Raw genomic sequence first — 24,035 nt, 5'->3', positions numbered from 1 at the left:
ATCTCTCTAAATTTTTTTCTTATTTCTCTTTATAATTTCTTAAGAAAATAAAATACAACAGATGTTTAATCTGTTGTAAAATAAGTAAATTTAATTTAAAAAACTTGGAATAAAGGAGACAATGCCACATCCATGTAATGGAGTATCATGCAAAAATTCAAAATTTCTTTTAAAAGAACATTTACTGGCATTAAATGTGATCAAGTGAAAAAACAGAACATAAAATCTTATATAGAGAGTGATGCAATTTTATCAGATTATTAGGTAGAAATGGTATAGTAAAGAAATGGAACAAAAGTTAATGACAGTTACATCTGAGTAGACTTATGAGTGATCTTTTATATATAATATGGTTTTTTAAAAGATTCATTTATTTGAAAGTCAGAGTTACACAGAGAAGGAGAGGCAGAGAGAGAGAGAGTCTTCCATCTGCTGTTCATCCCCAATTGGCCACAATGGGCAGAGCTGCACCAATCTGAAGCCAGGAGCCAGTAACTTCTTCCAGGTCTTCCCACATGGCTGCAGGGGCCCAGGACTTGGGCCATATTCTGCAGCTTTCCCAGGCTGTAATAGAGAGCTAGATCGGAAGTGGAGCAGCTGGGACTTGAACCAGTGCCTGTATGGGACGCAGGCACTGCAGGCAGTGGCTTTACCTGCTACAACACAGCACCAGCCCCTATATTATGTATATTTTTAAAAAATATTTAACATTGGTCTGGCACTGTGGTGCAGAGGGTTAAGCTGCCAGCTGCAGGGCCAGCATCCTGTATGGATACCAGTTCAAGTCCCAGCTGCTCCTCTTCTGATTCAGCTTCCTGCTCATGTGCCTGGGAAAGCAATAGAGGATGGCCCAAGTGTTTGGGCCCCTGCACTAATATAGGAGGCCCGGAGGAGGCTCCTGGCTCCTATTGTTGACCTGGCTCAGCCCTGGCTGTTGAAGCCATTTGGAGAATGAGCCAAAGTATAGAAGTATGTTCTCTCTCTCTCTCGACTTTCAAATAATTAATAAATCTTTAAAAACATTTAACAGCAAACATTTCCTGATTATGCAAGTAATCAGAATTGCCAGGAAAAAATACATTCAAAGTAGAAAATGTAAAAAATATTTTAATAAATCACTGTTAAATTATTTTTAGGAGGTAGATGTTGTGGCACAGCAGCTGCTGTTTAGGACACCCTTATCCTGTATGGGAGTGCCTGGGATCAAGTCTAGCCTCCACTTCAAATCTAACTTCCTCCTCGTGCATACCGTGGGAAGCAGTGGGTGATGGCTCCAGCAGTTGGGCTTCTGCCACCCACTTAGAGGAGCATGGAGTTCCTGACTCCTGGATTTGACCTGGCCCAGCCCTGGCTATTCCAGGCATTTGGGGAGTGAACCAGCAGATGCAGGATCTCTCTCTCTCTGTCTCTCCTTCTTTCTCTGTCATTCTACCTTTCAAATACATAAATAAAAACTTAAAAAACATTTTGAACCCCCTCCAAAGAAGCTTAAAAGATTTATATATTTATATTTACATTTTTATTTATATTTTTGTTAGGGTGTTTTTATAGTGATCTCTTTAATGTTTGAAAATGTGCATGCCACCTGAGTCCCAAGGATGAAGAATGTCAAGCAGGATTTACTAGGGATGATACGGCAGTGCCTCCTTATCTACTGTATAGCTTTGCACTGTTTGAATTACTTGCTATCAACTGAAGTTCAAAACTATTAAGTGGAAAATTTCAGAAATAAACAATTTACAAGTTTTAAATTGTGTGCCATTCTGAGCAGTGTGATGAAATCTCACATCGTCTCACCCTGTCCTGCCTGGGGATGTGAATCATCCCTTTGTCTGGCACATCCACTCTGTATATGCTGCCCACCTGTTAGTCACTCAGTAGATGTCTTGGCCATTAGATTGACTATCACGGTGTCATAGTGTTTGTGTTCAATTAACCCTACACAGGATCCCAACACTACATCACCGTAACCTTGTCATTCACCTTGGTGTCTTCTCACACCAGCACAAGAGTGAATAAGGTATTTTCAGAGAGACAACATTCACAAGACTTCTATTGTGAATTTTTATAATTGCCCTCTTTTGTGATTGTTATTGTTGTTACTGTAACTGAGCTTGATTTACAAATGAAACTTTATCAGAGGTATTCATGGATAGGAGAAAATGTATATATAAGTTTGGTACTGTATATGGTTTCAGGCATCTACTGAGGTTTTGAAACATATCTCCCATGGATAAGGGGAGACTGCAGTAATTTAGGGTCCATATTCTACAACTGTGGCCCTAGATCAGCCGCATAGAAAAGTTTTTGGAATTTATTACAAATGTATATCTTTGTGCATCACCATAGAGAGATCATGTGAATTAGACACTCTAGAAGTAGGATGCCCAGCAATGTATATCTTAACAAGCCCTTTAGGGGATTTTGATGCATGCTGAAACTTGAGAGAAATGGAGAAATGCCATTCTGATACTGGGTTTAGAACAGTTTTTTTTTTAAATTTATAGTAGAAAATTTCTGTGTAACATCTCTCTTTTAACTGTCCTATTTTGTGTGTTATTCTGTCTGTCTTAACACATACTTACTGTTTTTTGTTCTTGTTGCTGTTCATGTGTTCATCTTGTTTCTCCAACTATTCAAGGCACCTTACAGAACTATTCAAAATACAATAATGTACTAACAATAGCAAACACTATTTAGTTTGATTTAGTTCTATCTGTCTTTCAGGCACTCTTCTAAGTACTTTACCAAGTTGTTATTATCTCCATTTTACACATAAGGAAGCTGAAACACGAGACTGAATAACTTGCTCAAGAGCATAGCAGCAGTGGCAGAATCCGGATTCTGAAGCCTGAGCCCTCAATCAGATCACTATGCTGCTGATTAGTCATAAAATTAGTGAGAAAAAGAGGATCAATAGGAAACCAGAAGGCAAGACAAATGTATGATGTGTCTGCTGAGTTACAGATGGTTGCAGAAGGTAGCTCCCGAATTTGCCTCTGTGTCCAGTAAAGAATGAGTTGCGAAATCTACAATCACCAAAAATATAACAGCAAACCCATTTTCAGGAAGGTCACATCCGAATAATTAGAAATATTTCATGTGACTCTGGATCCTTGGAAATATGCAGCTCTCATTTTCATTCCATTCATTCATTCACTCTTTATTTATGTGCAGAACAGTGATTTATTGAGCATCTTCTGTTTACCAGGCACTGTGCTGGTTGCTTGGAGATAAAAAGAATAAAATATAACCCATGTCTTAAAGGTGATGAAAGAACAGTGGTTATGGCTTCCTTTGCTTTCACCTTCTTTGTCTTTGACTGCAGAGTAAGGGAAGAGCATGCTGACAGGCAAGTGGAGTTGGAACAAGGTTGGAATAGTACCGAAGGCCTCAGTGAGGATTAGAGGATACGAAAGCAACACTGACTTGGGCTGATTGTGCCTGGTTACAGAAATGCTGTTACTTCCTAACTGACTGGACCTTCCTCAGTAATTTTTAATGTGAGGCTGCCTCTTGGTCAACTGGAGTCTGAGTTGGGAAGGTTCCTTGAATTCCTTGAAGATGAAGTGACCATAGTGATAAAGAACAGGAGGGTGGTAAGAGTGAGCTCAGCTGGTTTTATCAACTCACTCTCAAGTATGTGTGTTTGCATGTGTAGGAGTGCACAAACATGCACACACATGTATGTGCATATATTTATTCCATCACTAAGGGATAACACTTGCTGCCTGGGCAAAGAGCACGCTTATCTTTCTGTATCCCTGATAGCATTACTTAGAAAGTAGAAAGGCATTTAGCCTAGCAGATAAGGTACCTGCATCCTGTATCAGAGTACCTGGATTCCATACCTGGCTTCAGTTCCTGACTCCAGCTTCCTGCTAGTGCAGACCCTGGGAGGTACTGGTGATGTCCCAACTAGTTGAGTTCCTGTCATCCTTCTGTGAGACCTGACCTGCATTGAAATCTCAGCTCCTGGCTTTGTGCATCACTGTTGTGGGCATCTGGGGAGTGAAACAGCAGTTGAGAGCTCTTCCTCTCAAATAAAATAACAAATGGGATAAAATAAAAGTGACACATGGACTTTTATTTTAAATATTTATTTATTTGAAAGAGCTACATAGAGGCAGAGAGAGAGAGAGGCAGAGACAGGCAGAGAGGGGGAGGGAGAGGCAGAGAGAGAGATCTTCCATCCGCTGCTTCACTCCCCAATTGGCTGCAATGGCTGGAGCTACACCAATTTGAAGCCAGGAGCTTCTTCCAGGTCTCACATTTGGGTGCAGGGGCTCAAGGACTTGAACCATCTTCTGTTGCTTTCTCAGGCCATAGCAGAGAGCTGGATGAGAAGCAGAGTAGCCGGAACTTGAACTGGTGCCCATATGGGATGCCAGTGCTGCCGGCAGCAGGTTTACTCACTACAGCGTTGGCCCCTGAGACATGAACTTTTAAAAATTGCTTTTGTTCTGTCCTCATCCTAGTTTATCTAGAAGAGGGTGTCTTAGTCTGTTAAGTTTACTACAACAAAATAGCATAAACTAAGCAGCTTATAAACAACCTATTTATTTCTCAGGGTTCCAAAGGCCAGCAAATCCAGTTTGAGGCAATGATAGATTCAGTTCTGGTAGGCGCCCACTTCCTAGTTCACAGAAAGCAGCTTTTTGCTGCATCCTCACACATTGGAAGGGCAAGAGAGCTCAGACCATAGTGGGAAAAAAAGCAGGTAAAATTATTTTTCCCTGTGGTCATGGCTTCTGCCCAGTCATCATGGCTCCGTCTTCAGTCACTTGTAGCCATGAGCCCCTAGAGACAGAGGTGTCTTAAATTATAACCCATTAGCCCAAAGATAAGGAGATGAGTGGCGTAGGTCACCTAGACCTTTGGGTTGCGTTTCTAGGTGAAAATCCTATCAAGAGAAGGAATGTTGGTTGTGCCTTAAAATGTTTCAAAATGAACTGTGTCGGTTGCCTAATCTATGATGCCAGCATCTGTGTTTCATTTTCAGTGTGAAATAGTAAGTCTTCAAATGATCTTTTCTCGATTGCCTTTGATTAGAAAGGAGAGGAAGCAACTTGTTCAAAAGTCTGGGTGCTGCGCTTGAATTATTAAACAGGTTCTAGTGTAATTCAGAGGGTTTTGATGGCTGTATTGAGAGTAAGCATGAAGGTCTGAGTATTTTTATCCAGAGAGCAGTCTTCCTCTAACAGGGATAAAAGTAATTATATCCCTAAGGATTCTTCATGGAATTTTAAAAAGTTGTCAGATCTTGAGTTTCCTAAGTGACAGCAGTGCCACTTACTTTTCCTCCTCTTTTTTCTCTCCTCTAGTCCCAGCAGAAGTGCATCGTGATCTTTGCCTTGGTCTGCTGCTTCGCCATCCTAGTTGCATTGATATTTTCAGCCGTGGACATTGTGGGAGAGGATGAAGATGGACTCTCAGAAAAAAATTGTCAAAATAAATGTCGGTAAGAGGTAACAAACAAAACTTCTCTTTTAGGGGGTGGGCAAGAGTCAAGGAGGGTCCTGGATAGGAAAGAGATGAATACCCTAAACATACCTTATCATCTGCCTTCCCCTTGACTCAAGCTACAGCACGACCCTGACATGCTTGCTTTTAAGTCAAGGCAATGAATTTGACCAATGGTTTAATTCACTTTACTATTTGGTCGTATTCTATACATAGGGGTCATTTCTGAGAACTTCTATAGACGAGGGTTTGGTTTATTCCCTGATGAACCTGGCAAAAATGTATATTCCAATGAACAAAGAACATTTCTAGTTGTTATATCAAATAGGATTTTTGATAGTCCATTTCACCTCGAGAAAATTTCCAAATTTGAGTAAGAGATTAAATTTTTAGGGCCGGCACTGTGGCTCACTAGGCTAATCCTCTGCCTATGGCGCCGGCACCCTGGGTTCTAGTCTCGGTTGCTCCTCTTCCAGTCCAGCTTTCTGCTGTGGCCCGGGAGGGCAGTGGAGGATGGCCCAAGTGCTTGGGTCCCTGTACCTGCAAGGGAGACCAGGAGGAAGCATCCGGCTCCTGGCTTCAGATCAGCGCAGCCCCCGCCCCCCCCCCCCCCCCGGCTGTGGCGGCTATTAGGGGAGTGAACCAACAGAAGGAAGACCTTTCTCTCTGTCTCTCACACTAACTCTGCCTTTCAAAAAGAAAAAATTGTAAGCATGTCTTGGAGAAGACATGGGCCTCCTCAATCTGTCCCAGTTCAGTGCAGTTTGGGCTTCATCTAGAAATGACAACAGTTTAACTATGATGAATGAAATCTCTTCAGTGACACCAATAGTGTTTCCCTGGCATCATTTCCAATGGGCAGACTCATCCCAGCATGGTTATACCATACCTCTCTTCATTCAACTCTTGCCTGAGCTGCTATGTTTATTTTTCTTAGGCCAGGGGTGGTGTGTGTGTGTGTGTGTGTGTGTGTGTGTGTGTGTGTGAAAAAAGAGAGAGAGGGAGAGGGAGAGGTACCCAGAGGGGAAGATAGCTACAGGTCTCCTTTATGAATTGCTGCCAAGCTGAAGTGAGACCACCGAGTTTCAACAGTAATTATGAATTGGAGCTCATAATGAATTTAAATTGTAAGTGTTCCCTGTGGAGAGCATTAGTGTCTGAGCCTTACTTTTCTGGCTTAAAATGAACAGCAACCTGATAATGTATATGTGAATTTCTATCCTGGATATTTTACCTTCAGACTGAATGGTCTCACACAGGAAATATCATAAAAAGACAATTGACTTTTTTAACCCATGATACATTATAGTCTGGTTACTAGGCAACAAGTATTAAATACAGAGCGTATGAGAAAAAAATCCACATTTTATATTTTATTCCTTCCTGTTATAAAGATATTCTATAAATGTATTTATTTCCTAATCTGAATCTGGGAGAAAAATTGTACTTAGACTTTGGAAAGAAATACAGTGATAGATTACTATATCATCTGCTAGTACTGTCACACTTCACATGTAAACATTCCTTGGAGGAGGGAAAATGATTCATTTATTGAGGGGAAACACTGTGTCTCTGTCACCTCATCTTGTAATGAAAAATGCTGAATACCTTAAATGCAAACTCTAACACCTGGCAAATAATTCTATGGAGATCAACCCATAACAACTTCCTTAAGACAAAATATCTTGATTTTTCAACCAGTATTTCCAGGTATTGGTAGCTTTAAATGAAAAAGACTTGAACGTATTACTTTTCACTTTGAGAAAGCTAGCTGGATTTGTACTTTTAACTCTCACAACCGGAAGTTGGGTCTGGTTATTCTTCCTATCTCAATCAGTAACTAAATTCTGGTAACTCTTCATAGCTTCTCTGTTTATAAGATACTCTTCTGTTTTTTTTTTTTAATTATTTATTTGAAAGGCAGAGTTACAGAGGTAGAGAGAGTGGATGAGAGAAGGGGGGGAGAGAAAGTGGGGAGAGAGAGAAGGAGAGAGAAATGGCGGGGGGAGGGAGGGAGAGAGAGGAGAGAGCGAGGGAGGGAGAGAGAGAGAGGGAGAGGGAGAGGTCTTCCATCCCCTGGTTCATTCCCCAAATGTCTACAATGGCTGAAACTGGGCCCATCTGAAGCCAAGAGCCTGGAGTTTCTACCAGGTCTCACAGGAGGTGCAGGGGCCCAAGGACTTGGGCCATCTTCCACGGTCTTCCTAGGCCATAGCAGAGAGCTAGACTGGAAGAGGAGCAGCCAGGACTCAAACTGGTGCCCATATGGGATGCTGGCATTGCAGGCAGCAGCTTAAACAGCTACACCACAGAGCTGTACTGGAAGAGGAGCAACTGGGACTAGTACCCGGCTCCGCCCCAACCGGGACTAGAACCTGGGGTACCGGCGCCGCAGGTGGAGGATTAGCCAAGTGAGCTACGGTGCCAGCCCACACTTAGGTTTAATCTACTGCATTTAGCAAGTGAGCCAACAGATCTACCTCTTAATGGCTCTCTCGTATCTCTCCCCAGTTGTCAATTCCTCCTTCTTTCCTACCACTTTAGCCAAGCTACCCCTGAGTTTCTGTGTAGGAGTTACTTCAGTTGAGAAGATGACATTCACTTAATACATCTTTGGCTTTCTTTCCAACTTAGAATCCCTAACGTGTCTTCATTTGTACTTGCTTCTCCAACTTATGTCTCAGGGGGAGATGTCCCATTGCCCTTCTCAAAGCAAACCCCTCTACATACACACTTACTCCTTTGGAAGCAAATAAGACTGTCCATGTGAAAAGAGCAGAGCTTACATGTTTTGAGCTTGTTGAGGCAAGAGCTTAATGTTTCAGCAGAGTCTCAAGGGTTGCCAGTGGAGTGGGAAAGGTTGATAGTGGAGAGGAACAAACACTGCACACTGCTCTCCTCCTCTCCTGTGTATCTACTCTTGTAAAGTGTCTTCTAGAAGCTTGGGCTGTGCAACCTCAGTCTGCTTGGCTTTTTCATCCTCTGCCCTTTTTCAAAAATGTGATCCTGTTTCCGTAATGACAGTTTTAGCCATGTTGGTGTTATCAGTGTTTTGGTTCTTTCATTGTTTCCCCAACTGGATTAACAATCTCGAAGAATAAAGAACTCATCTCCTTTTCTTTCTTTGTGTCTTAAACAACATCTCATATATCACTAAGTAGCTACCCTTTTTTAGTGGGTAATAATTGCCATGTAAAGCAAGCTATTACAAAAATAATACTATTCTTTGAAATGATATGTATTAGTTAGAACAAGTTATTATTCTTCCCTAGTAGAATTTATTTTGGGGGCAATATCTAGGGGTGATGAGAGGGAAGAAGCTAAAGTTTAGATTGTATTACTAAAGGCTCATTTGGAAATAAGGTTGATAAAGAAAACTTGCTGAGAAACTACCAAAATGAAGTATAAATATCTGATATTATCATTTTCTTTCAAACTAGCATTGGATAAATCACTTTTAACAATTATTGGGAATAAAAATAAAAGATTAATTTTAAATGAATGCAATGAGAAGTCCCCAAACACACTAAACTACAAGCATTTTTATGCCTTTGGACTCTACTTTCATGTGAAATTGCACACACTAACATTTTCATTCAACATTGAGTCCAACAGAATTCAAATTTCCTGAATTATGAGAGATTTGATTGGCCCCAGTCCACAGAAAGTACTGTGTATATTCCCACAGCTACAATCTCAAAGATTATTTTTAAAATAATGTTTTATCTTTAGCATTTAATTTTTAAAGGCGGAAATCTGAGAGCATGACACTTCCTAATGGTCTATAATTACTATTTGGGGAAGCAGCAGAAGCTAATTATTTCAAAGTTTTGATTTTAATGAAACTTAATATATGATTAATGATGTTGACATTTCCTGTTGCCAGGTTAGTTCTCCAAAAAGATTATTTGAACATGGGACATATTTTTCAAAAAGTTCATTGAAGCTTTATGGGCACAGCCATATCTGATCTTCAGGAATAATGCTGGGGACAGAATGTACTGCTGGCTTTTTGGCAGAGAGTCTATTTTGGCCACCTTGCTGAGAAGCCCTCCTTGCAGAATTATTCTCCTCATACAGAAAAGAGCTCAACCCTTCACCTGAGACAAAAAGGATATTGTCCAAAGTGGTGAAGTGGAGAGAAAAATGAAAACAAAACCTAGATTGATGCATCTGATGAATGTTTTTATATTTTGCTTATAGACCTGAAATTGGAAACTCTTTTTAATCAAGGCTTTCAGCTAAAGTAATTGCCATAATAACAAAGACTATATTGAGAGAGATGAAATTTAACAACAACAACAAAAAAATCTGTTAACGAATTCAACTTCCAAAACTGTGCAAGTTGAAATTTAGAACAGCTTGCAAATTTGGAATGCAGTGTTTGAGTGGGGTTATGTTTCAGATTAGAAACTTTGAACTGTGAATCTGAAAGACATGGCTGTAAGCAATAAAAGAGCCTTCAAAGAAACCTCCACTGTCAGTCCAAAGCTGGTTTTCAGAAATGACTCACACTTGATGTAGTGATGTGTTTGGAACATAAAACAGCTTCAGAAAGCTCAGGGTTGATCTCACATCTGTCCCTTCAAGCTTAGGCTTGATATTCTCATTTATATATTGATGCTAATTTTCTTTCTATGGTATTATGAGACAAAAGTAAGATAACATGTGTGCAGAAGATTGGGCAGTGGTTTAGAAAGTGAAGTGTTGCAGGCTGGCTCTGTGATGTGGTGGGCTAGGCCTCGCCTGTGGCACACCTGTTGTATATGGGCACTAGTTTGAGTCCCGGCTGCTCCTCTTCCAATCCAGCTCTGTACTATGGCCTGGGAAAGCAGTGGAAGATGGTTCAAGTCTTTGGGCCCCTGCACCTACATGGGGGACCTGGAAGAAACTCCTTGCTTTGGATCAGCCCAGCTCTATCCATTGCAGCCATTTGGGGAGTGAACCAGTGGATGGAAGACCTTTCTCTCTGTAACTCTACCTCTCAAACAAACAATCTTTAAAAAAAAAAAAAAGGTTTTATATCAATATTCATCTCATTTTTGAGTCACACTCACAAAAACTGGTAGTATCCAGTGCAGAAGTGTCACTTTTTGATATGAGCCACAGACTCATGTTTTACAAAATTAAAAATTGTAGTTTGTTAGACCTCTAACTACCCACTGAGAAGCTTTGGGACGTTGGCTCATCCTGGGCAGCCGAGATCAAGGTGTAGCAGTGAGCCACAGCGAAGAGCATGTCAGATCTTGGCACCTGAGAGACCTGAGTGTGTCTCAGTTTGTCCATCTGTATGCAAACTCGGTCATCTACACTGTCTTAAAAAGAGAGATTTATTTATTTGAAAACCAGAGTTAGAGGGAGAGACAGAGGTCTTCCATCTGCTGACTTACTCCCCAAGTGCCTGCAAAAGCTAGGACCGAGCCAGATAAAAGCCAGGAGGGAGGAGCTTCGTCCAGTACTCCGACATGGGTGGTAGGGCCCACATGCTTGGGTCATCTTCCACTGCTTTTTTAAAGCCACTAGCAAAGAGCTGGACTGGAATTTGAACAACCGGAATACAAATGGGCTCCTGTATGGAATGCTGGCATCATAGACAGTGGCTTTACTTGCTACTCCACAATTTTGGCCCCAAATTGTCTTGTTTCAGAGGTAGGTGACAATAAGAGTACATATTCCATACAGTTTTATAAAAAGAATTAAAGTATTAAAGAGTGTAACTTACTTGAATAAAAGGGAAAAACATGTTGTTTAGAAATCTCTCAAGTTTAACCTATAAAATTCATCACCTAAGATTTAGTTCATCCGACTTTATTTTATTATACCCATATCTCCAAGTTATTCCATTTGATCCCTGCCTTTTTAAACAAGTAACTGTGTATGCAGTTGAAAAGCTAATGTATACAGATGATGAACACATAAACAATACAATTTTAAACTGAAACAGGATCCCTCTCCTATTGCGGATCTGCAGTTCCCTTACCCAGAGGTAAGGGAAATCCTTTAGGAAATAGGGCTTTATACATGTGTATTGATGTATGTATTAAGTTTATTTATATCATCTTGCTATATTATGGAACTTTAGATATCCATCCATTTTTTTTCTCACAAATGGGAAGAAATAGAAATGATTTTGTTCATTGCAGAAATTTTTCCCTGGACATCTTTACATATTAAGATGTACCCCTGGCTTCATGGTAGTCATTGTATAAATAGAATTTAATTTAACAAGTCCTTCATTGATTTGAGGACATTTAAGTTCAATGGGAGTTTTGTTGTTATTGTAATAAACTAGGCCACAAGGTAGTTCTTATTTAAACACATTTAGCTATATGTTGTAGAATCAAATTGCTAGGTCAAAGGGTAGATATATGTTAAGCTTGGATAGATGGTACAAATCATATCCCAAAGAGTTTGTATCTTTAAAATAGGTGAGTACCTTTTTCTCCATTCTTGCCAAATTATGTATTATCAAATTATTTTATCTTTGCTAATTGGATAAAATAAAAATATTGTGTTTTTAATTACAAGTAATGTTAAAAATCTTTCTACATACTTTTGAGCCATGCTTCTTCATCTGTGACTTGCCTGTTCATGTCATTTTCATACATTAGAAGTGTGGCTTGATAGGGGGTCCACTAAAACATAGAAAACTATCTGATACCAATAAAATAACCATAACAATAGTAACAAAATAAGGACGCCATAACATGGAGCAAATCTAATGAATTGGAGCAGTATAATGACATCTTGGGGCTTTTCTTCTCCATTAAGTTAGAAATATCAAATTGTGGGAAGGATGCATCAGTAGTTACTAATGTTTTACTTTCACGGAACATTGAAAATTGATTGTTGTGTGCATCCTATAAAGTGAACTTTCACTATGATCGCAATCCTTCAATAATTGTGACATTAGCTATATAAGATGGGCCAGGCCTGTCCCTTGTTATAAATGAAGCACTTTATTTTGATCACTCTTTTGGAAATATTGCAGACTGGGATATTTAGTTCCTTAGCTATTATGCAGATGTTTGCTTGTCTTTATCATGCAATTCTCAGTGATGCTGTTTACTATTAACTGAAGTTAGAGTCAGCTGTTATATTTTCATTTGATAATCACATTATTCAGTCACTGTACATATCCTGGTATTCAGTTCAAGTAATGAGTCTAGAGCTAAATCTCTAGGTTGGGGTGTCAATTGAATCACTACAACCCCTCATAAAACCTGCCCACATAATACTGTGACTTGATCCACAACACTGGGCTTCTCTCTGGATGTCCCCACCTAAAACTTTGCCCTAATCAGGGTCTGGTCCATTCCTGTCCTCCTCCTTCCAAGAGACTATGGTTCTGAGTTCTCAGCATGCTTGCCCTAAGACTACCACCAGAGGAGAGAGACTGTTTCATCGACTACATTTTTTTTTTTTTTTTTTGACAGGCAGAGTGGACAGTGAAAGAGAAGACAGAAAGAAAGGTCTTCCTTTTGCCGTTGGTTCACCCTCCAATGGCCGCCGCGGCCGGCGCACCGTGCTGATCCGATGGCAGGAGCCAGGAGCCAGGTGCTTTTCCTGGTCTCCCATGGGGTGCAGGGCCCAAGCACCTGGGCCATCCTCCACTGCACTCCCTGGCCACAGCAGAGAGCTGGCCTGGAAGAGGGGCAACCGGGACAGAATCCGGCGCCCCGACCGGGACTAGAACCTGGTGTGCTGGCGCCGCTAGGCGGAGGATTAGCCTAGTGAGCTGCGGAGCCGGCCATTGACTACATTTCTGACTGGTGATATGTACCTATTGATTTTACTACACAAAAAAGTCTGTTTCTGAATTTTGCAAAGCCTTTAAGGTATAAATCCTTGTATTGCACTTATTTTTTAAAAGATTTATTTATTTATTTCAAAGGCAGAGTTACAGAAAGGCAGAGACAGAGAAGACTTCCATCGACTAGTTCACTCCCCAAATTGCCACAATGGCTGGAGCTGGGCAAATCTGAAGCCAGGAGCTTCTTCCAGGTCTCCCATTTGGTTGCAGGGGCCCAAGGACTTGAGCCATCTTCTGCTTTCCCAGGCCATACCAGAGAGCTGGATTGTAAGTGGAGGAGCTGGGACTTGACCTGGCACCCATATGGGGTGCTGGAACTGCAGGTGGCTGCACCCTGCCCTTGTTTTAAGCCCAAAATTCCTTGGAAGGCTTGAGGTGTAGGACATTGTTTTCTAAATGAAATGCAAGTTCACTTTCTTCTTCGAGATCTTGGAGGAGTTCCTCTGGTTTGTTATGCATAAAGTTGTGCAACACATGGAATTCAAGCTCCCTGCAAGCCTCCTCTGCTCTCTCTCTTGACATCCCCTCCTTTACCAACTTCCTTCCAATGATGGAGTTGTCCAAAATGGCTTCCTTGGCACTAAAATCACCAAGCTCTCCCAGGCCTCAGCGCCTTCGTATCTGTTGCCTTCTGTGCTAGCACAGCCTTCCTCCCTGCCTCCATCTCTGTGGTTTCACCATTCTAATGGGAATGTTCACCCATGACCACCTTGATGATCCCTGTCAGGTCGCTGTTCTAAGTGCTACGGCACTACCCAGAGTTGCCCTCTAGTGGTGACCCTTTAGTATCAATGTTGCTAGTAATTTAACAAGTCTCCAATGGAGGTTTACTTTACAAAACTAGTGTCTTAGAGTTGTTGTGCATTCCTATTAGAGGTGTGAACTATGAGCTTCTGTGTTAAAGTCCATAATGTTGAGCTGAGCTATGCTACATCAGGGAATCTTTGAGTTTAGGTGTCTTTTCTTTTGCATTGTTATCAGAAAAACCAGGCATAGCTAAGAGTTTCTCACCCTCACCCCTCCTGTTGTAATAAATTAGGAATGTTGGACAGAGGGAATTTTAGAGTTCCAAGAATATTAGCATCAAATGTCAACTCTTCCTCAAAATAGTCTTAGATGGGTGAGTGTCAAGTTGGGACTGTGGTTTCAGATTAATGAAAGCTGAGTCAAGTGATATTTTAAATAATTCAAAACATACTAAATCTATGTGTGAATAAATATAGCTTGCAAATGTGATATTAAAAATTGATTACATTGTTTGGTATCTGCTGTGTCTGATTTCAGGTTCAGGCATTAGTAATTATGCTCTCAAAGGCCTCAGTTTTTTATTTTCTCTTGGGAGTCAGGTGTTATTAAAAGTTTCCTTCAGAAGTCAGTTTTTAGTGATTTTGTTGTGTTGGCATTTTCATGATAGACAAAATTGGGCAATCCTCCTCAGGTGTGTATATTTTTTCTGGTTGAAAAAAATTCACTGTTACAACTTTGATAAAAGATGGAGCAATGATACTTATTTTTTGTATATGTCACCATCAAATTTTCATTCCAGGATTAGTCTCAAGGATTTCATGGAGTACAGTGTTGATTTCCAATAAAATATCTACTTACTTGAAAGACAGAATGACAGAGAATGAATGAGTGAATGAGATCTTCCATTTGCCTCCTCATTTTCCAGAAGCCTGCAACAGCTGGGGCTGGGCCAGGCCAAAGCCAGGAGTCTAAGGATTCCATTTGAGTCTCCCATGTAGGTGGCAAAATGCTTGGGCTTTCATCTGTTTCTTCTCAGGGACGTTAGCAGGAAACTCCCATGAGAAGCTGAAATAGCCAGCACTGGAACTGGCATTCTGGTATGGGATGTGGATGTCCTGAGAGTGGCTTACCCCATTATGTCATAATGCATACCCCTGGGGTACAGGATCTTGGTTCATGTCAAAGGATGACCTTGTATTTTAGTATGGCCAGAAATGTAAAGATGTGAGGTGCTATACCTTAATTACTGCGAATTGTCTTCTGTTCTAGACTATACTCTTGCTGGGTTCGACAACTCTGTGTCAATGTTTGCATTTCTGGCAGCTAGCAGAGTGCTAGAGTGTATTGAGTGCTGATGCCAGGAGGAATGGAGGAATGCTGTACTAAGTTAATATGTCTGGCCTAGTAGTGCACCAGACAGTGTGGGTGTTCAAATAAATATTGAACTAGGATAAAAGAAGAAAACAAGTGTTAAGGCAAAGAGAGAGAGACCAGGGAGAGAAAAGCTTTCAGGTCTCCTGTGACCCTCCCAAGTAAAGCTGGTTAAGTCACTTAACGTTCCCAGTTTACATTTGCGTTTTCTCATCCCTATAACAGGATCATCAAAGATGACCTCCAAAATCCCTTTATTTAACATATGTAGGTCTATGAAAGGCCAAAACATTGAAATATTTAATGATCCATTTCATTAACATGCATGAAGAAATGCCTAAATATATCCACAGAATTTTTAAGCTTTTAAGATTATTTGTCTAAGTTCATTTGATTCATTCTTTTTTTCAATCTGTCAAATTTAATAGGGCTTTTTAAAATAAGGACTACTTTGCTTAAGGAGAGTGATGGGGGCCAGCGCTGTGGTGCAGCAGGTTAACACCTTGGCCTTAAGCGCCGGCATCCCATATGGGCGCCGGTTCTAGTCCCGGCTGCTCCACTTCCAATCCAACTCTCTACTATGGCCTGGAAAAGCAGTAGAAGATAGCCCAAGCCTTTGGGCCCCTGCACCCATGTGAGAGACCTGGAAGAAGCTCCTGGCTCCTGGCTTCAGATTGGCGCAGCTATGGCCATTGCGGCCAATTGGGGAGTGAACCATCGGAAGAAAGACCTCTCCCTCTCTCTGTCTCTGTGTAACTCTGACTTTCAAATAAATAAGTAAATCTTAAAGAAAAGGAGAATGATAAAAGTGATAATACAAAGAGAGTTATCAGTTCCTACCACCAAGAGTATGCAAGAGGTGGCACAGTAAACAAGTACACTGCTGAGTAAAAATTAAAAGGCAAGAGATAGCCTTAGTGTTAGGGAAACACAGAAAGGAGCTGCTACCTCCAGGCCAGTGACAGAGCAGGTGACCAGACTTAAACAACCCCAGCCTTTTCCAAATATAGACAACAGTGTGCAAAATCGTAACAATAGGAAAAGCATGACTTTAGTCCAAAAGAGCAAGCATTTGTTTCCATATGACTGAATGCAAGTGACCATCAGGTGAAGGTGCCATCCATGGGGGTTGGAAATTTGGACTTTATTTCAAAACCAACTGGAAGCCATTAAGCAGTTAAGAAGAGTGGATATTATTCTGTTTGCTTTTCAGGGGGAAATGTATCAATAATTATATAGGTATTGAAAAAGCCAGTTCTCAAAGCATCTGTCCAGATACCTGGTTAGGGTTCTTGGTAGAGTAGTCTCTGAGTTTGAATGAAGTCCTGTAGAATCTGTGGGTTTGCATTCAGCAACAACAACAACAAAAACTCCTTAAAATTATTGCAACTTAAGGCGTGGGAACCACTGGATAAGTAAATGGAGATTTAGTAGTGGGAACCTCACAGTGGCGTAGATTTTGGAGTCAGATAAACATTGGATCTCAAACCCAGGACTTAGTAGCTGTTTCATCTTAGACTGAGGTTTTTCTTCCATAAATGGGTTTTAAAATACAGGTTGAGCACCCCAAGTTCAAAAATTTGAAATGTTCCAAAATGTGAAACTTTTTGAATACCAACATGATGCCACAAGTAGAATATACCACACCAGGGGCTGGCACTATGGCACATTGGGTTAAAGCCCCTGCCTTTAGCATCGGCATCCCATGTGGGCTCTGGTTTGAATCCTGGCTGCTCCAGTTCTCAACCAGCTCCCTGATGATGTGCCTGGGAGAGCAGCAGATGGCAGCCAAAATCTTTGGACCTCTGCACCCATGTGGTGCAGGTGAACTACTAGGTTGAACACCTGTTCTGTTAGGTTCACATTTGGATAACTACTTGTGTCAAAGTATAACTAGAGAATGCAGTTCTGTTGTGAACAAGGCGGTGCCTGTGGGTCCTGAGTGTAGATGTCCAGAACTTAATGCTGCATTGTTGAGAAGAGCTTCAGGAAGAAGCCTGAGGTGTGGATGAGGTGTCATCTTCCAGAGGCCAGAAGGAAGCTAAGAGGAGATCTCATCACTCATCTCTATGTCAACACCAAACAAATGTTTTTGAGGAAAAAAAATCTAGTGGGGGAAATTAAAAAAAAAATAAAGGAAGTAGAAAGAATGCAGAGAGGATTTTTTATTTCTCAAGGATACAAAACAAGAGATGTTCAGTGGCTTACAGTGAAGTCAAGTCAGACTGAACATTGATTTAAAGCAGTAACACCCTCTCACCAATGCTGGGTTCTTTTGGCTGTGGTAGTTGGATGGATTGACCCTGGAGAAACGCTATATTTGGCTTTGTACCCTGACTTGAAATATGTGATGAAGCCCCAGAGGCAGAAATTGGTTGTTTACTACTTTTTGAATGGGAAGAATACTTTGAAGTTTCTGGTTTGGAAGAGCTGTTTTATACAGAATTCATGTTGGTTCCATACAGGCAGCAAGGGCTGCCTGGTACCCAGGTCTTTGACTTTGCTTCAAGAGAGGATTCAGGAGTGGGTCAGAGAATAGTGAATAGCAAGCAGCAAGTGTTCCACTGAGAAAGCAAAGACACACACTCCACAGAGTGGGACCTAATTGAATGGAAGTGACCCCGCCTCTGAACTGTGGTTAACAATATATGTGTCGTTTAATCAACGGGGATGTACATTGTAATAAGAGGGAAGAATATTCATGTTTTTATTTCTGGGAATGAGATGAGAGATTTCCTGGAATCCAGCTACTGCTCTTTTTTACTCCTGAAATGGTTTCATATTTCCTATAATGGTGCCTGGTATGTGTGTCATTCAACTTGCTAATGTATTACCATGAGCTATAATGAGCTGTTTGTCAATCTGGGTCAGCTTCAGTTCCATATACTGTTATGAGCCTTGTCCAGGCAGGAATCCATTTTCAGAGTAAAGGGAATCTAATTCATATCCTGTGTGTCTTGAGGTAGTAGGAACTACCCCCCAGGTGGCTCAACTGCTCCTTTCACCTTCCTCTCCGTATGTAGTTGGGAATCTAGAAAAAGTTGTGTCCTCTGGAGAGTCCTGGTAGTTCTGAGTACAGAAACCAACACTCACTCCTAACAATTTCCTCTTTACTTAGTTACTAATGATTACCTTTCCGGTTATATCTTTACTCCATGATGTAATTTTTAAATGATTTTTAATAAAAGTTGCAGAAAGAGGTGATATCTTCCATCTGCTGGTTCACTCCCCAAATGGGCTGTTAGGCATATTAGCAGGGAGTTGGATCAGAAGTAGAGCAGCTAGAACTCAAATTGGCACCCATATGGGTTACTGATGCCGAAGATGGTGGCTTAACTTACTACGCCACAACACCAGCTCCGCCCCCCCCCAATGATGTAATTTTAATATGAGGGAAGGTATTCTTTTTCTGGAGTAAGAATATTTTGGGGTATAAGAATTCACACTCCAAAACAAGAATCCCAAGTGTGCTGAATGCCTGATATTCCTCATGACAGTTCTACCACATGCTAAAACTCACCACTTTGTATTTTAAGGATGATCCCTTTGTCTCCTATTAAATCTGACATGGGTAGTCTTATTGTAACTATTTCAAGGGTCAGCATTTTTTAAAGCCCCTGCCTTGAGCTTTATTACTGAGTTAGCTCCAATTGAAACTGTTAACATGGGCTTGCCATTTGGCACAGCAGGTTAAGCCTCCGCTTGGGGTGCTAGTTCAAGTCCCCATGACATCTTTTCTGATATAGTTTCCTGCCATTGCATCTTGGGATGTAGCAGATAGATGGCTCAAGTGCTTGGGCCTCTGCCAACCACATGGGAGACCCAGATGGAATTCCAGGATCCTGTCTTCAGCCTGGTCCAGCCCTGTTTATTGTGGGCATTTAGAGAGTACATCACCAGATGGGAGATCTCTGTCTCTTTGTTCCTTTCCCTTTCAAGTAGATAAACAAATGGATTTTTAAAAATGAAGTAAAACTACTAGGAAATACCAAGGGGCTGTTAAGTATATTGTGCTGGTCTGATGCTAATACAAAGAATTATAACTCATTGTATTTCAAGGATAGAACACTAGATACTAACATTAAAGAAGTCTAACTTATATTGTCAAGATGGCTCTATTGTTTATTCAAAAATAATTATATCAAATGAGCTAAATACATTCCTATTTTTGAAAACCTAAGCTAGAAAGTGGGAGAAAAAAAATCTCATATAAGCAACTTCAGGGTTTTTTTTTCCCAAGAGTACAAAGTTGTAAGCGGACAATAGTTAGTTCAGTTTTGTTTCTCCCCAGACCACAAGAAGGAATGAGGAAGGAGCTAGTGTTTAACTAGCTTCAGTGTATGTCAGAAATTTTAAATCAGTGATACTTTTTATACCTTGAGTAGGCTGACAGAAGTCCGGTAACTTACACAGGAACTGAGAGATCTGCTGAGCCAGGAATCCAGTACCCCACCTTTCCACCTTCTAAGTTTCCACCCATGACAAGAATAATCTTGAACTACAGCAGGCTTAGTTTTGTTTGCTGATGTTTAGCATACAGTTTTAACTTTCAGAAATGGGTAAAGGTCATTTCCAGCAAGCATTTTTTAAAAGTAAGGTATGAATAATATGAGTAATTTTATTTCTGATCAGAAATGCTGTGTGACTGTAATATAAAGATATTTTTACGTTTAGTTGGTTCTCAAGGTAGTTTCAGAAGAGGTCTCAGTAAATTCTGAGGGCTGCATGATTGCCTGAAGAGGAAATACACCTCCCCAACGTATAGGTTCATGGATTTTTTTTTCTGCCCATTGCTCTCTATGCCACCCTGATAGTTCCAGGTCACAGGAAATGTGTGAGCTACAGTAACAGCAGGCAGTTGCAGAGGACAAGAATCCATGCTTGTGAACATGCAAGTATTAAAATTCAGTTGAAAAAAACAAAACATGTAGACCAAAATGTCCTTAGCTAAGAAGTCACCCCAGGCCATCGCTTGAAACCCTGTTTGAATGGTTAGAACAGTTTAGTGTGTAAATTGAGTATATTCAGAATATAGAGGTGCCTGGAAAATCATCAACTAAATTTTGGGCTTATGAGGTATTTCTAGAGTTTTAGCTCTGTCCTCAATAAACATTTCATCAGCTCCAAGTGGGTGCTCCACAAATTCACTTTGTTTTCAGCAAAGGGTAATTGCAATTGGTTTTGCTTAGCATGCAAATTAGTTTTTTAATGGAAATGTACTACACCGGGCCATCCATATCCACGGGTTCTGCATCTGTGGATTCAACCAATCACGTATCAAGAATATTAAAAAAAAAAAGTACCTTCCATCTGTACTGAACTTGTACAGATTTTTTTCCCCTGAACAATACAGTTCAGTAACTATGATGCACTAAGTATTATGAATAATCTAGAGTTGGTTTGAAGTATACAAGGGGATGTGTGCAGGTTATGTATAATTCACAGTTTTATATAAGAGACTTCAGCATCCACAGAATTTGGTATCTGAGGGAGATGCTGGAATGAATCTCCCCAGAATACTGAGGGACAGCTGTACCACTTTTGATCATGATAATGAAACCATTCGACTTTTTACTTACTTGATATGACAGTATTAGGATTTATTTATATGTTGGATTTGGAGTGACAGCTTTTTTTACATTTTAACCAACTCATTTTCCTAAAACCAGTGGTGAAAGGCTGCCATTTAGAGTGCATTCACAGAAAAATAGCTTGTTGTGAAGAAGAGGATGTTCTTCTTCTGTCTCAAAAATTTTATTTTGCATTTTATGCATCTGGTGAAGATAAAGATTTTAATGCTTGACTGCAGAGATGTGACTCTGCAGGGATGTGCTTACTCTCTTTGTTGAAAATATAATGATCTCAGTATCCTGCCTGGAGCACACTACATTTGTCAACTTGATTTCTTTATTCACAAAGTCATCTTTGCCTTGTCTGCTGCTTCTTAACTTGCTGTAACCATCTTTTGACCATCTGGGAGTCTCTGATCCTATATCTATCCTGTATACCGAGTCCATTTAAAGGTTTTAGTGCCAGAAGAGTGGATATCTGGTAGAAATGTAAATTTTTTCTACTTTTACACTGAGAGCAACAATAAATATTTTAATGCACTTTTCCGCTGAGTAAGGATTTTAGAGTTTATAGGCGTTTGTGCACAATTCTGAATGGAGAAAGCAGTTGCAACACACCTAGGGGAATTCAAGGAAGACTGTAGATATTGCCAACAAAAGGAACCAGAGCCATCTGTTATGCTCCCATTATTATCAAAATAACTCCTTATAAATATTCAAGAAGTATATTAACTCTGAGGCAGTAAGACATCTCATATGCATATTGGAGGGCGAATCTGGGAATGGATGTCTATTTTAAAGGTACACCATTAGCCTTTGGAATGTCAGATTCCTGTTGAGCAGTTGAGGGAGGTGGCTACCAGGTGCTGCATTTGGAAACTACAGAAGAGCAGTAATAACACGGGAGAGCAATGGAGATACCTGAATCTGTTATTCAGCCTCCCCAACTTTGCAAGCCACATATGTGGCCTTTATATTTGCAAGAAGTTAAAAAAAAAAAAAAAAAAAAAAAAAAAAAACTACAGTTCCATGATCATAGCGATATTGTCAATGGTCAACTAAAGATTTTTCTTTTCCCTATTTTTCAGTTTCCTCCTTCATCTCTTTTTTCTTCTTTTTAGTAAACAAATAGCTTTGTTAATTAAAAAACACTAATAGTCTACTGTAATATTACCAAATCTTTTTTTTTTTCACTCAACAAGTAGTTATAGATTACTTACTAAATTCCAGGCATTGTTCAGTGGGACAGAGAGACATAAACAGACAACCCAGTAGAGCTTAGAGTCAAGTGGGCAAGATTGCAAACAACCTCAACAGAGAGATAAAGTTAGTGATAAATTTTGTGAAAAGAAGAAACATGCAAATGAAAGCATAGGTAAACATGGAGAAGGAAGGGCTTGTGATATCATTAAGTACTCAGGCAAATTTCCCAGAATTGGGAAACACTGGACAAAGACTTGAAGGCGCTGGGAATATGGAGGCAGAGGGTTCCAGCAAGAGGAGCATTAGGAGTGTGGGTGGTATGACCATAGAGTGGCAGCTGGACAGTGTGGTCATGGCAGAGTAACAAACACGTACATTAAATGAGATACTTTCATTCAAATATATAAGGCTTAGAGCCTGGCATATAATCATTGCTCCAAAGTTAAGATGTCCTCCAACTTGCATTCATAATGAGGGTAGAATTTATCATAAAAATCTAGGAACTCTGGTGATCTTGAAGATTGTCCCCTGGAATCTTTGTAATGTTTTACTTTTATTGCCTGAGCTTCTGGGATCTTTTCCAAGAAGTCTTTGCCTGTGCTAATGTCTTGCCGAGTTTCTTTAATATTCTTCTCTAGTAATTTGATGGAATTACTAGATATATCTTTGATCCATTTTGAGTTGATTTTTGTATAAGATGTAAGGTACGGGTCTTGTTTCAAATGTCTGCATGTGGAGATCCAATTTTCCCAGCAACATTTGTTGAAGAGACTGACCTGTCTCCAAGGATTGATTTTAAATCCTTTTTCAAGGATTAGTTGGTTATAGATGTGTGGATGGATTTCTGGGGTTTCCATTCTGCTCCGTCGGTCTGCAAGTCTATTTTTCTGCTGGTACCAGACTATATTGATTATAATTTTCCTGTTGTATGTCCTGGTATCTGAAATTGTGATGTCCCTAGCTTTGTTTTTGTTGGTTAAAGTAGTTTTAACTACCTGGGATCTCTTTTGTATCTATATGAATTTTAGCATCATTTTTTCTAAACCTGAGAATAATTTCATTTATATTTTGATTGGAAGCATATTGAATCTGTAAAATTCTGTTGGTAGTATGGACATTTTGATATTCTTTTTTGTTTTTTGTTTTTTTTTTTTTGACAGTTATTTTTTATTTTTTGACAGGCAGAATGGACAGTGAGAGAGAGACAGAGAGAAAGGTCTTCCTTTGCCATTGGTTCACCCTCCAATGGCCACTGTGGCTGTCACGCTGTGGCCGGCGCATTGCGCTGATCTGAAGCCAGGAACCAGGTGCTTCTCCTGGTCTCCCATGCGGGTGCAGGGACCCAAGCACTTGGGCCATCCTCCACTGCACTCCCGGGCCATAGCAGAGAGCTGGCCTGGAAGAGGGGCAACTGGGACAGAATCCGGCTCCCTGACCAGGACTAGAACCTGGTGTGCCGGCGCCGCAGGCGGAGGATTAGCCTATTGAGCTGCGGTGCCAGCCGACAGGTAGAGTTATAGAGAGGGAAACAAAAACGTCTTCCTTCTGTTGGTTCACTCCCCAAATGGCCGCTACGGCCAGTGCTGTGCCAATCCAAATCCAGGAGCCAGGTGTTTCTTCCTGGTCTCTCATGTGGGTGCAGGGGCCCAAGCACTTGGGCCATCCTCCACTGCCCTACTGGGCCACAGCAGAGAGCTGGACTGGAAGAGGAGCAACCAGGACTAGAACCCAGCACCCATATGGGATGCCAGTGCCACAGGTGGAGGATTAACCACGTGAGCCACAGCACCGACTCCTGATGATATTCTTGAAATCAATGAACATGGAGAATATTTTGTTTTTTTTTTTTATCTATTTCTTTAATGATT

The 24,035-nt window shown here is 40.6% G+C and overlaps 1 protein-coding gene across 6 annotated transcripts in view; it reads left to right on the top strand.

Annotated features, from left to right (window-relative positions):
* Positions 1-24,035, top strand: part of PLD5 (phospholipase D family member 5) — a 410,403-nt gene that overhangs the window by 152,102 nt on the left and 234,266 nt on the right. For 3 of the 6 annotated variants that reach the window (XM_051820761.3, XM_070055585.2, XM_070055591.2), the window contains exon 2: positions 5,325-5,461. In XM_051820761.3, the coding sequence (XP_051676721.1) occupies positions 5,325-5,461 (137 nt within the window). Of the gene's footprint in view, positions 1-5,324; positions 5,469-24,035 lie in introns of those variants that run through there. The other 3 variants (XM_070055590.2, XM_070055589.2, XM_089312304.1) reach the window with 2 other exon arrangements.

Source organism: Oryctolagus cuniculus, chromosome 13, assembly GCF_051225735.1.
Source record: "Oryctolagus cuniculus isolate XC-2025 breed Fujian yellow rabbit chromosome 13, ASM5122573v1, whole genome shotgun sequence".
NCBI classification, from domain to species: domain Eukaryota; kingdom Metazoa; phylum Chordata; class Mammalia; order Lagomorpha; family Leporidae; genus Oryctolagus; species Oryctolagus cuniculus.
This window is presented reverse-complemented; position numbering and strand designations above follow the sequence as displayed.